The sequence below is a fragment of the Myotis yumanensis genome, unplaced genomic scaffold, assembly GCF_028538775.1.
Source record: "Myotis yumanensis isolate MYYU_CA2020_CCGP unplaced genomic scaffold, mMyoYum1.0.hap1 SCAF_12, whole genome shotgun sequence".
In the NCBI taxonomy this organism is placed as follows: domain Eukaryota; kingdom Metazoa; phylum Chordata; class Mammalia; order Chiroptera; family Vespertilionidae; genus Myotis; species Myotis yumanensis.
In genome coordinates this window covers 4,338,709-4,351,049 of record NW_027223763.1, presented here as the reverse complement: position 1 = coordinate 4,351,049, position 12,341 = coordinate 4,338,709, and the positions used below count along the sequence as shown (strand labels likewise).

Here is a 12,341-nt window from a genome sequence, read left to right as displayed (position 1 = left end):
TGCTTTGCATCCCAGATAACCCATTCTTAAGCATAAGTAAAATTTAAATGTAGGAAGTCAGTGTCATTTTACAGTCACATACACACTCATGCAATCCGAATGTATTGTCCTGACAAGTATAGCTCAGTTGTTTGGAGCACCGTCCCATGCACTGAAAGGTCATGGGTTCAATCCCCAGGCGGGGTGGGTACGGGAGAAAAGATTGATGTTTCTCTCTCTCTCTCTCTCTCTCTCTCTTTCAAAAAATAAAATAAAATCCAATTTTTTTTTGTCCAAAGAAATATTGCCAAGCATTTCCATATATATATATACATATATACATATATACACATATATATTATATATATATATATATATATGTCCTAATGCAACTATTTTTAAACTTCTTAGCTTTCCTTGCTAAGAAGAAATTAATCTCACACTAAGCTGATAGGCAGAATACTTCATTAGATGTCTCAAGCAGCGAATAACCCACTTCTGGGGGGAATAATGTGACTTCAGTAAAACTTTTAAAAAATGTGGTAACAATAGCCAAAGAGAACTTATCCCCTGAAGACATTAAAATTACATTTTATGTAAGCCCAAGTATAGTGCTAAAAATTAGCATGGCGTTTTGCAGTTCATTTTATTTTTTTTCCAAAAAGAACTAAACATGCATGATCTCCTAAAATCCAGAGTTCCTTTTCAAAGCAGTGATTTCCAGGCCTTTCCCTACTATTAGGTTACTTACTTTTCTTGTTAACCTGTAAACAGAACTTTAAGTCACGGGACAAAGACTTCACTGAAAACTAGAGGGCCAGGACAGTGAACTGCTCGTTCTGCAGCAGGAGTGTTTTGCAGTTTGTTCCCAAGGAACAGGGTTTTTTTTTCCTTTAATCCTCCCCATGACTATCCTAATTGGCATGACCTGTCGCCTCATGCAACAATCTCCAAGCACTTTGCAAACAGGCATTCCTGTCTGTGGTGAAGAGGAAGGCGAGCATCAGCACACCGCGTTATAGGTCGGCAGGACGAGGCACAGAGACGGGAGGACGTGGCCGACACTAATAAATGTTGGATTAGGCAAGCAGTGAGGCTGGGCCAGGCCCTTCCCAACAGGCTCGCTCACGTGGGGGCACGTACACCATTTCTCCCAAGAACCTGTTGGGTGTTTCCATGCAATCTCGGTGTTGGTGGTGCAATTAGAAGTACAAAGGGAATAGCTTCTTGCAAAAGGGCAGGTTTTCTTTTGCATGGACAGGAGGGGACATGTTCAGTTTTCTGTTCCTCAGGACCCCAAAGCTGGAAAGCCCTGCATGGGGCCGCCCGAGCACCCCCCAAAGTGGTCAGTATCTCTCCTTTGTCCTTTCCCAATTCATTAACAAACTCGCACCCAGACATACTTTTGTTAGACACAAAAGCAGAAACTTGATACCACTTTTACTATTTAACACCCTTACAGATTAATTTAGAAAAGAACACCTTTGATTTGAAAGAATGGGGGAGTCACTACACATGGCATGAAACACCTGCTAGAATCTAAGCTTCATTCGTAACAGTTCCTGCGGAGTCTGCAGCACTCAGCACTGAGTCATTGATTCTCAGCAATTCTCAGGATGAGGAACATCAAACGTTTCAGAAAGCAAAACCTAAAGAGATGCCGGGAAATGAGAGTGATGGGGAGAAAAGAGGTGCGGGGAAATGTGAGTGATGGGGAGCAACTCATAGAGAAGATGCCATTTTTAAACTACATTTATTTGGTGTCGGAGAAAAACAACTGTATTTAAATTCTAGCCCTAGCACCCAATATTTTGTGAGTCTGGTATCTTTTCTGAGAACCACCTATAATATGGAGATAATGATGAAACTCACAGGATCCTTGTTGGGTTAGGAAAGGATGCATTTAAATTCCTGAAAAGGTGCAACAGGCACTTAACGAGTTGGCTCTCTTCTGTTTTCATATTTTAAAAAGTGGGGAAGGCCTGGGCGGGTAGCTCGGTTGGTTAGAGCATCATCCTGATGCACCAAGATTGTGGGTTCGATCCTCATCATCAACAAATAGATGATGTCTCTCTCTATCTCCCTCTCTCTCTAAAATCAATTTAAAAAACATTTTAAAAATGGGGGAGAATTTTGGTTCTACACCTAATTCTTCAGGAAAGCGGGGTAGCATCAGGGTGTGAGGTGGAGAAGACTGAGGGCTCTAAAAAACCTTGTGGACGTCAAACAGATGAAGCAAGAATGCTAAAATATTGGTGATCTAAAAGCTGGGTTATAAGTACATTAGGGCACCTAATATTATTAAGTATAGTGAGAAATTTTCATAATAAAAAGTTGAAACAATAATACATTTTGACAGTTTTAACTGAAAAAAAGATAAGGAGAGCCCTGGCGGGTGTGACTCAGTTGGTTGGGCACCATCCCATGCGCTGAAAGGTTGTTGGTTTGCTTCCCGGTCAGGGCACATGCCGGGATTGTGACTCAATTCCCGGTGCAGAGGCATGTCGGAGGCAGCCGATCAATGCTTCACTCTCAGATCAATGTTTTTCTCTCTCTCTCCCTTCCTCTTTCTCTAAAAATTAATAAAAATTTCTAAAAAAAAAAAAAAAGATGAGGAACTCTAGAGTCTCAAAGACCTGGAATTTAATCTCTCTTTTCTACTCTGTGAACTTAGACAAGTTATTTTACCTTCTGAGCTTCCACTGACTCTCTTATGAAAGGGAATGGTGTGAGTGTAGAAATGTGCCATTCAGATCCTCTTTCCAGAAAGGAATTGTTGCTCAGCTGCAGGGAGTATGGTTAGCAGACATCCTCCTCTTGGTCTGCCTCATCTTTTGAGCCAAGGGCATGATCTTCTTGCAACAACCCCCAACCAATGACTGAGCAAGATGGTAAACTAGGAGACACTGTCTTTGGCCAATGAATGAGCCAGGCGGCGAGCAGTCCCAGGGCCTGGCTGTTTCTGTCCAATGTGAGACTCCTTGAATGGGTGATCTTTGCTCTGGGCCTCCTGATTGGCCCCATAGAGACTTGGACAGGCTGCGTCATGGTCTGATGGTCTGATGGCTCCCTCTGCCTAATCTCACTTGCTCCCTTTTCCGTTCGCAGGTGCTACTTCCCAAAAGCGTAGTGCTCCTAACTCCATCTTAGAGTCGTCTTCTCTGCCACTGCCACTGCCACTGCCACTGCCACTGCGGAGTACTTACCTCACTGGATTCTTGCAGAAAATAAATAGGTTGAGGGGTGGAAAAATTCTGCACAGCACCTGGGACATGACAGGCTCTTGATAATCAGCAGTGTTGATGATAATTATTCCACAGGGTTTAAGGCGCTAAGGCATGGTGCAAGTGAAAATATTACAAGAGCTAGGTAGGCCCTGGCCAGGTACCTCAGTTAGTTAGAGTACTGTCCCAATATGCCAAGCCGCCAGTTCAATCTCTGGTCAGGGCACATACAAGAAGCTACCAATGAATGCATAAATAAGTGGAACAATAAATCAATGTTTCTCCCCACCCTTCTTCTCTCTCTAAAAATAAAGACCTGGACTATTAAAAAAAAAAAAAAGAAAGAAAATATTACAAGAACTATAGAGTTTATGTAATGATAAGCTATTTCTATTTTTACAACCCAGACAAGGGTGGAAGTACAAGGTAGAGAGGAAACCACAGTAGCTAAAATGTATACACTAAAATCACAGATAATTAGTCAAAGAACTAATTCTTATTTTAGAAAACCTCATTCTAATTACTAGAATGGCATGCTCTAAATTAAAAAAAAACACACACAATAAAGCTAATGTGGTATTATAGTTTAAATGTTAACAGGTATCCTAACTTTTGCAACAAGAAACTGAAAGTTACGTCTTTTTGTTGGTGGTTGTTGTTGGTAGTGGTTTCAATCTATTTCTAATATTAAACAACTGAGGCTTTTACGCTTTACATAAACGTAACATAGAATTTACAAATCAGCTAAAAGTTGGTCCCAACTGAAAGACCATGATCAATCAATATTAAAAAGCGTATACTCACAAGTATCATATGATCTCATTTATACGTGGAATCTTATGAACAAAATAAACTAACACAATAGATCCAGAGACACAGAAGCATGCAACAGACTGATGAATCTCAGAAGGAAGAGGGTGAGGAGAGCTTAGCCAAAGGACTTATATGCATATATGCATAACCCATGGACACAGACAATAGTGTGGTGAAGGCCTGGGGAGGGGGTGGGAGTAGGGAAAATGGGGGTCAATGGGGGGAAGAAGGGGCATCTGTAATACTTTCAACAATAAAGATAAATTTTTAAAAAATAATAAAGCTCTTCTTCCATTAAAAAAAACCAACAACACAAAAACTTGTATACTCTCAATTAACTCTCTAATATACATATTTGGCCCTTTATTTTTTTTTTAAACTAGACATATCATTTAGGCTCAAGCTAGTGTGCGTATATATTACTAAACCAGGAAATAAACACTAACTCCAGAAGACTTCACACCCACATTCTAAAATCTAATTAGATTAATTTCCCAGGGCATTCAAGTATTCTTGGTAGCTTGCAATTTTTAAGTGTCAAAATAAAGCCTTATTTTTAAACGTGGGCGGTGTTGACGAAACAAGTATGAGTAATACTTGCAGGAAACACAATATTAGCTTTAGCCAGGGAGTGAGTGATACTTGAATAGTCCTTCAAAGAAGCACTTTTCATGTCGCAGGAATGTAAAGCAAGAGTTATAATGTGGTCACCCGGTAAGCACAGACACTTACAAAACTGCCTTATGGTGCTTGAAATATAGCTTTCCCTACCCAAATGGCAATTTAAAGAAATGTTCAGGATTAGCTCTAAAGTATAAAGTGAAGGCAACGGGCTGATATGTAAATATCAACCACACAGTCGCCAGACCTCCCAGGTTAGATTTAATATTCACTAACCAGAAAAGACTGTGCGAAGCTTGTTTCAATGGCGAGGGAGGGATGACAGAATTAAACTTGATTTAATCTATCTTCCGAGGAGGCTCTTTTGCTCCATTCACCAGAGTTCCAGGAGTAACTATCTCCCCTGTTGGTCTTGCTGTGTTGATCCCAAACACATCTCTGAAGTGTTAAAAATAAAGAGCAGAGAGAGCTATGAACTGCTGTCAGTACTGCACACTGTTCAGTGCTCTGCAGCAAGAAGATGTAATAAGAGGTAATTCTTCCAAACCCAAAACTATTCATAGTCCATTACTTCAAGATTAAAAAATAATCAGTTACAAGTTTTAACACATTCTTCTATAAACACATACATACATATCAGGCTTTAGCAGCATGATCAACAGCAAAGAAATAAGTCTTCAAGCGCTACTCTAACGGTGTAAAGGGGGCCTAGACGTGAATATTCGTGGGCAGGGGTCTATGGGAAATCTCTGTACCTTCCACTCAATTTGTTCTGAAACTAAAACCCCTCTGAGTAAATAAAGCCTATTGAAGGGAAAGGTGCCTAGAATTATACAAAATGTTTACAACCCCCAAAGTGCAGAAGGTGTTAGAACTGTTCCCCCATTACTTTAAAAAAGCAAATGTTAAAACAAAAGGAGGAAAAAGGGATTCATTCATTTATTCAATAAATATTTATCAAACTCCTACTATATGAGTCAGGCATTGTTCCCAGTGTAGTAGTGGGAGACTGCTGCCTCTGAAAAGTGCACACCACAATCAGTCACCATAGTCAACACATTGCTGAATGCGCATTGTATGCCTGGCATTGTCCTAAAAGCACAGGTTAAAAAAAATTACATACAATCAACACAGGTGCTTTCTTACTATGTGAACCAATATGTCTTATTCAGGTCTCTCTGTTCACTTTCTTGCTTTTACTACTTTGGGCTCCTTCATTTCTTATTAGCACCAAAATAAAGAAACTAAGATGGCAGAGGCCCTGACCAGGTAGCTTAGTTGGTTAGAGCATTGTCCCAATATGCCAAGGTTGCAGGTTCGATTCCCAGTCAGGGCACATACAAGAATCAACCAATGAATGCAGAAATAAGTGGGACAACAAGTTGATGTCTCTCTCTCTCACTCTCTCTCTCAAATCAATCAATAAAAATGTTTTAAAAAGATCGTGGAGAGGGCAGTAGGAGATAAAAGTAACTTCTGTCACCAAGTAATTTGCTAGCTGCAAAGAGTAGAATTATGAGGAAAGCTAAAATTTCCAACAGATTTATTCACACTTCACATTAATGATTAAGCCAGTAAAAGTTGAACTGACACTTCCATAACTTGTCACTTCTTTCGAATAAGCAGGTAAGAAAAACAACAACATTAAAATGTAAGAAACTGTTGCTTTGCCATTTCTCCAATGACCAGTCACAACGTCATTAAATCAGTACAACGTATTTATCCTACTACCTTACTTTTTAAACAAAGTCTTGAGTACATTCATTTAGTTCTTACAAATGTAGATCCCTCTTTTGACTCTGATGTTGTAGGCTAGAGTTAAGATCTACTTTGCATGTGTGCACTGAAATAAGTGGCTAGCCTTCAATGTATATAATGTGGCTTAGATTCAGATAGGTAACTTGCACATAGTAGCTGTTCAATAAAAATTTTTAAACTTTGCCCTGACTGGTTTGGCTCAGTGGATAGAGTGTCGGCCTGTGGACTGAAGGGTCCCGGGTTTGATTCCAGTCAAGGGCATGTGCCTTGGTTGCAGGCACATCCCCAGTGGGGAGTGTGTAGGAGGCAGCTGATCAATGTTTCTATCCCTCTCCTTTACTCTGTAAGAAATCAATAAAATATGTTGGAAAAAAAATTTTTTTTAACTTTGATGCAAAGGCATTGTTATGAAAAGCTGTACAGAAACCATGCTATTGTGACCTAATCCCCTTAAAGCAGCCACTTAGACTCTGACCTGATACAAAATAGCCCCAACTGACATACAAACTAAGCTAATAAAGTTATTATAAATTATAGGTTTTGAGTTCATTTTTAAAAAAAATATATTTTATTGATTTTTTACAGAGAAGGGAGAGGGATAGAGAGTTAGAAACATCAATGAGAGAGAAACATCGATCAGCTGCCTCCTGCACGCCCCCTACTGGGGATGTGCTTGCAACCAAGGTACATGCCCTTGACCGGAATCGAACCCGGGGTCCTTCAATCCGCAGGCTGACGCTCTATCCACTGAGCCAAACCGGTTAGGGCTTGAGTTCATTTTTATAGTTGTATGATAACTTCCTGACATTTCATGATTCTAAACATTTCCTAGAATATGAAAGTTTACTCCTACATCAGTGTTAGAGAGAGAGAGAGAGAGAGAGAGCGAGCGCGAGCAGAGGTTTTATTCCCTCTACAAAGCAGGATGTGGCTAAAGAGTAAGCCTTTCATGTGAAGTGCACATTCAAAACCTGCCGTTTTTAAAAGCCTATGTGGACTTGGACTCAAGTCCTAAAATGTGTGCGCACCTGGTGGAGTTTGTGAAGATCGATGCAAGCTGCAACCACCTGTTCCAAATAACTCACGGCCACCCAAACCAGGGCTCTGCCTCTCCAGAAGCACAATTCTGCCAAGTCAGGCTCAAGCGCCCCATCATTATCTCATTACACATGTGCACAATCCCGAAGCCGCCATTCAAGGAAAACCCTCAATCACTGCCCTGGGCCGGGCCACCAACACGGCCCAACACACCGCACGGCCCCAAGCCTCTCACCACCGGAGAACTGGAGCTTGTCTCTCAGAACCCTTCATTATTCCATTTTACAAAACCACTCAAATACTAATAAAATGAGGCAACTGAAAATAGACATTTTGTTGCCCTCATACTTCCTGGCACTTCATCTTAAAGCTCAGACTTCTGCACCCCTCTTATTAGTACCAACAAGCGAGTTCTTTCCTTTTTCTCCATTGAACTCTAAGCCACTCCAGAGCAAAGGCCAATATTCTAGGGCAGTGGTCGGCAAACTGCGGCTCTCGAGCCACGTGCGGCTCTTTGGCCCCTTGAGTGTGGCTCTTCCACAAAATACCACATGCGGGCCCTCACAATACAGTGCGATTGAAACTTCGTGGCCCATGCGCAGAAGTCGGTTTTCGGCCTGGCCGAGTCTATTTTGAAGAAGTACTGTTGATATTTGGCTCTGTTGACTAATGAGTTTGCCGACCACGGTTCTAGGGAATGCCTTTTAGCAACAAAAACTCTTCACCGACATATACTCGCATATATACAACTGCTAACTGACTCATTCTTCTTCAGAAACTTACCAAGTGAAAAAATTTCAAGTAGCTGACACACCTCCCTTAAACATCTTTTCTAGTCAGTTTTTTTTTTTTGAAAAATTCAAGTGTGTGCAATAGAAAGCACAGCGCCATGAGCCCGCCTGTCCCCATCACCCTGCTTCAACAATGACCTACTCATGCCCCTTTCTTTCATCAACACGCCCATCCACTACCACCCCAATTCTTTTGAAGCAAATCCAAGACTTCATGTCACTCATATACATCCCAGTTCCCACTTATTTTCAACAGCTCCTTGTTTTGGCCTTCCCTCCCACCCCTCCGCCCCCCAAAAGAAGTGTATAGAGTAATGCAGGCACTTGGCCTCCTTCACCAATTCCCTTCTCAGCCAACTCCCTCTTCTGGATCACCTTCCAGAACATTCGCCAACATCACTGTGAAGTGCCCACCAGTACACAGAAATGCCCACCGGCCCCTATTTCACCTAGAAATACATTGTAGTTTCCCCCAGAACCCCTTTCTCCTGTTTGAACAAGTAATAAATAAATAAAAATAAAAATGGTGCCAACATTTCTATTCTCTTGATACAAATTACTTCCGATTTACTCCCCTACCCCAGATAAGCTGAAAAGAGCCGAAGGGAGTGGAGCAGGCATAGAAGAGGAAAGAAAGAAATGCCCGGGACTAGCTCTAAAGTATAAAGTGAAGGCCAGCATCAAGTATAAAATAGCAGGTTCTGCCTAGGTAGGTGTGCGCACGTATTTTAAACCCTCTGTTATTTTATTTTAAAACTGAATACTTGTAAACATCAGCCAACATCTCGGGTTCCTTTCGGCAGAGAATGTTTATAGAATAAATCATCTTCATTTAAGGGGGGCTCTTGCCCTCGGGATTTTGGTGAATAACCGTAGCTGCTTCAGAGCCTCCGAAATGGTTATGTAAGAACAATTTAAGACAAAAAGATACCGAAGGGAAGGTGCCTGTGCGTCTGTGCCCTAACCTTGTCCCGGGAGGTGAGATCCCTGCCCCCCCCCCTCCACTCCCGCCACCAGGGGCTCGGAAGGGGGGCCCTTCCCCGCGCCGTGGAGGTGCCTCGTCTAGAACATTTCAGTGCAGGACTGAGATTTCCTCCTCCCCCCGGACACGGACTGCCCGTCTCTCGCCCAGAGATTCCCCAGGAACCCAGAGGGGGCCGGGCCCGAGCTCCATCCCACACCCTGGGCACCGCCAGGCCTCCCGGCTCGCCCTGGTGGGGCACCGGCTTCCGGACGCCAGGCCCCCGGTGACCCCGCACCGCGGGCGGAGGATCCGGTGCAGCCCCTCCCGCCGCCCTCCCGCTGGAAGATTCACCCCGCGGGTGCCCCTCGGGGGGCTCACCCCACGCCGGCCACTGCCCTCTCCAGGCCGCCGCCGCAGCAACCTCAGTGCGGGGTGGGGGCTCCCCAAAGAGAACTACCAGTGCCCCGAGCCGCCTCCGGAGGGCAGGCGCCGGCTCTCGCCCCCCGGCCCCCAACCCAGGACGTGGGGCTCGGCCCCGCGGGCCGCCCCGCCCCCGGAAGGAGCGCCGGTCTGCCCGCACCTTCCCGCAGAGAGCGCAGCCCTAGGAACTCGGGGCTGGGCGCCCCGGGAAAGAGCGCGGTCCCCCAAACCCGAGGCTTCCACGCCCCCATCGAGGCAGGTCCGGGGCGCGCCCGCCGCTCACCCGAGGGTCTAAGGTTCAACCCCCCACGCTCCGAGGGCCTCCGGCCGCGGGGACCCCGACCCGCGCCCCCAGCTCAGGCCGCCGGGGGGACCCCCACCCGCTCCCCCCGCCTGGCTCGCGCGTCCTACTCAGGCGGAGGCCCACGAGGGGCACCCGGCCCCGCGCCTCCCTCAGGCCGCGGGGACCCCGACCGCGCGCCATCGCCTCCCGGGCCGGCCCGGCCCGCGTGCCCTGCCCCGGCGCGCCAGGCACCGTCCCCGCAGCCCGCGGCCCAGCCCCGCACTTACCCAGAGCTCGGTGCCCCAGCTCATGGTGCAGGGGGCGGGAAGGGGCGCGCCGCGCGGCGGGCGCGGCTCTCCGGTCCCCCTCTCCGGCGATCCCTTCGCCCCTCGAGATCCCCGCGATCGAGGAAAGCCCGGGCCCGTGCCGCCGCCGCCTTCTCCGCCTCACAGCTCCTCGCCTCGGGTCCCCGCGGCGGCTCCTCCTCCCGGTCGCTCCTCAGCAAAATGGCCCGAGGAAGCGGCAGCCCCGGCAGCCGCAGCGCCCGCCCGCCCCACACCCGGGAGTGAGGGGAGGAGAGGGCGGGCGGGGGAGGGCGGGGCGGGGGGCGGGGCCCGGGCCGCGCGCCAGGGGCGGGGGCGGGGCCTCCTGACAGCTCGCGCACGCGCCCGGCCCACCTCCCCCCGGAGCCCGCCTCGGGGACCCCGTCGCCCTGGGGTCCGGAAGGACGCGGAAGGAGTGTCCCCGCCGATTTTTTAAAATTACTTATGAGCCACTGCGCTCCGCTCTGAGGCCGGCCAGGTCTCCGGACAGAGCGGCCCCTGTTACTGCCGGTGCCCTGCGGGGCTTCAGGCTGCTCCTCTGCGCGGAGCTCCGCTTCGCACTTGCCGGTGCTTTTCCCCGGCAGCCATGCACGCCGACCTGGGTTCGCCCGGGGTGCGCTTCCCGCACCGCCCGGGCAGCGCGGAGCCGGGGAGCCTAGGAGCCCTGCGCGGTGGGCGTGGGGTCCGGCACAGTGATGTCTGCACGCGGTGCAGATAGGGACGTCGAGTCGAGAGCGACCGAGTAGCTTCGGGTGCCTGGGGGGGTAATCCAGGGGCGCACAACCAGTGATTTCTAATCTGTGAAACCGGTGGTTTCCAACCTGTTCAGCCAAGAAACGCTGAGACGTGAAATCGCGTTGCAGCTTCGTGGGTAAAAACAGAGGCCCTGGGTCCACAGATGAGTGTTTGGTTCCAACCCAGCTTCCCGCACGCACTGGCTGGGGGGCCGGGGACCAGGACTGCACCTCTCCAGCCGCGCAGAGCCCCCGCCTGCCAAACGGAGGTAGCGCACCGTCTCCGCGGGTGAAGGCGAGGACCAGGATTAGCACCTAGTCCCAGGCCTGTGCTGGTAAACGGCGAGCTCGTTCTTAAGTAGACACTGACTCCTTCTCCCTGTATCCCAAAGACCTGCACAAACATTGTCGACAAGCTGCGGAGAATTACTGGAGCTCCAGCTCTTTCCTCCGAATCACTAGGCCCTCTCTACCTCACTTAACGCTCTGACTTTCCTGGGTAACTCTGGACTCCTAAAGTGCGTCCCATTTTAGAAATATTTCACGAGGCATCTTCCGGATACCTACCTCCCCCCGCCCCCCTCCTGCAACCAGTTTGTCATTCTCTACCATGAAAGGGTGGAGTTGAAAAACTTGTAGATAAACCTCCGGGCCTACTTCCTTGGTTGGACAGAGAATATATGTAACCTGTCAAAACTGTTTGCGTCTGTCTTTTGTAAGTTTCCTCCAACCCCCACGTTTTTTTACTGTGCATGTTTAAATGTTTTGCTCTCACTGTTACCAGGTCTGGGAACTCTTCACTCCAGAGACTGCGAGATATAAAATAATCAGAACGGCCAGCCACCTACCTCCCAAGCGGATTAACAGTGAGGGTGAGTTGGAGGGGTTAGAAATTCAAAACCCTGCAGAGTTTAGTTTGCTATCTGGAAACTGTTAAGTGAAAAAAGCAGGCTGTCTATGACTTAATACAATGATCCAGTCTCTCAACTGAGTTCTTGGAGACTTCAGAAACAGTGACCACTTGTAAAATTTGCTAATCAGGAGGAAAACAACCTGCTGATCTAAAGAAGAAAAAGAAAAGGGGAAAAGGAGGAATGGCCAGCAGAAGTGAAAGAGAGACCACATTAAGATGAAAACCTTTTAAGATGAGTAAGCAGGAAGTACTTACAGAAACCCATTAAAAGCCACAGCAGCAGACATATGGAACTGGGCTAATTACACCACATTGCAAACATCTAACTTCATTAAGTTTGGGTGGCAACTCGAAAAGGTTTGAATAGTCAGAATCTTTAAAAAATAAAGGAGAAAGGCACCACTGATCTTGAAACAATGGAAACAAACAGGGCTTGGGATTAAGAGAAATAAGCCAGCGGAGAAAAAGATAAATACAGCA

The 12,341-nt window shown here is 46.9% G+C and overlaps 1 protein-coding gene across 13 annotated transcripts in view; it reads right to left on the bottom strand.

Moving 5' to 3' along the window:
• Window positions 1-10,407, bottom strand: part of FNBP1 (formin binding protein 1) — a 99,538-nt gene extending 89,131 nt beyond the window's left edge. For 12 of the 13 annotated variants that reach the window (XM_070430450.1, XM_070430448.1, XM_070430449.1 and 9 more), the window contains exon 1: window positions 10,179-10,407. In XM_070430450.1, coding sequence (XP_070286551.1) covers window positions 10,179-10,202 — 24 coding nt within the window. In that variant the 5' untranslated portion in view covers window positions 10,203-10,407. The remainder of the gene's footprint in view (window positions 1-10,178) is intronic. The other variant, XM_070430461.1, reaches the window with a different exon arrangement.
• Between the last annotated feature and the right edge of the window lie 1,934 nt (window positions 10,408-12,341).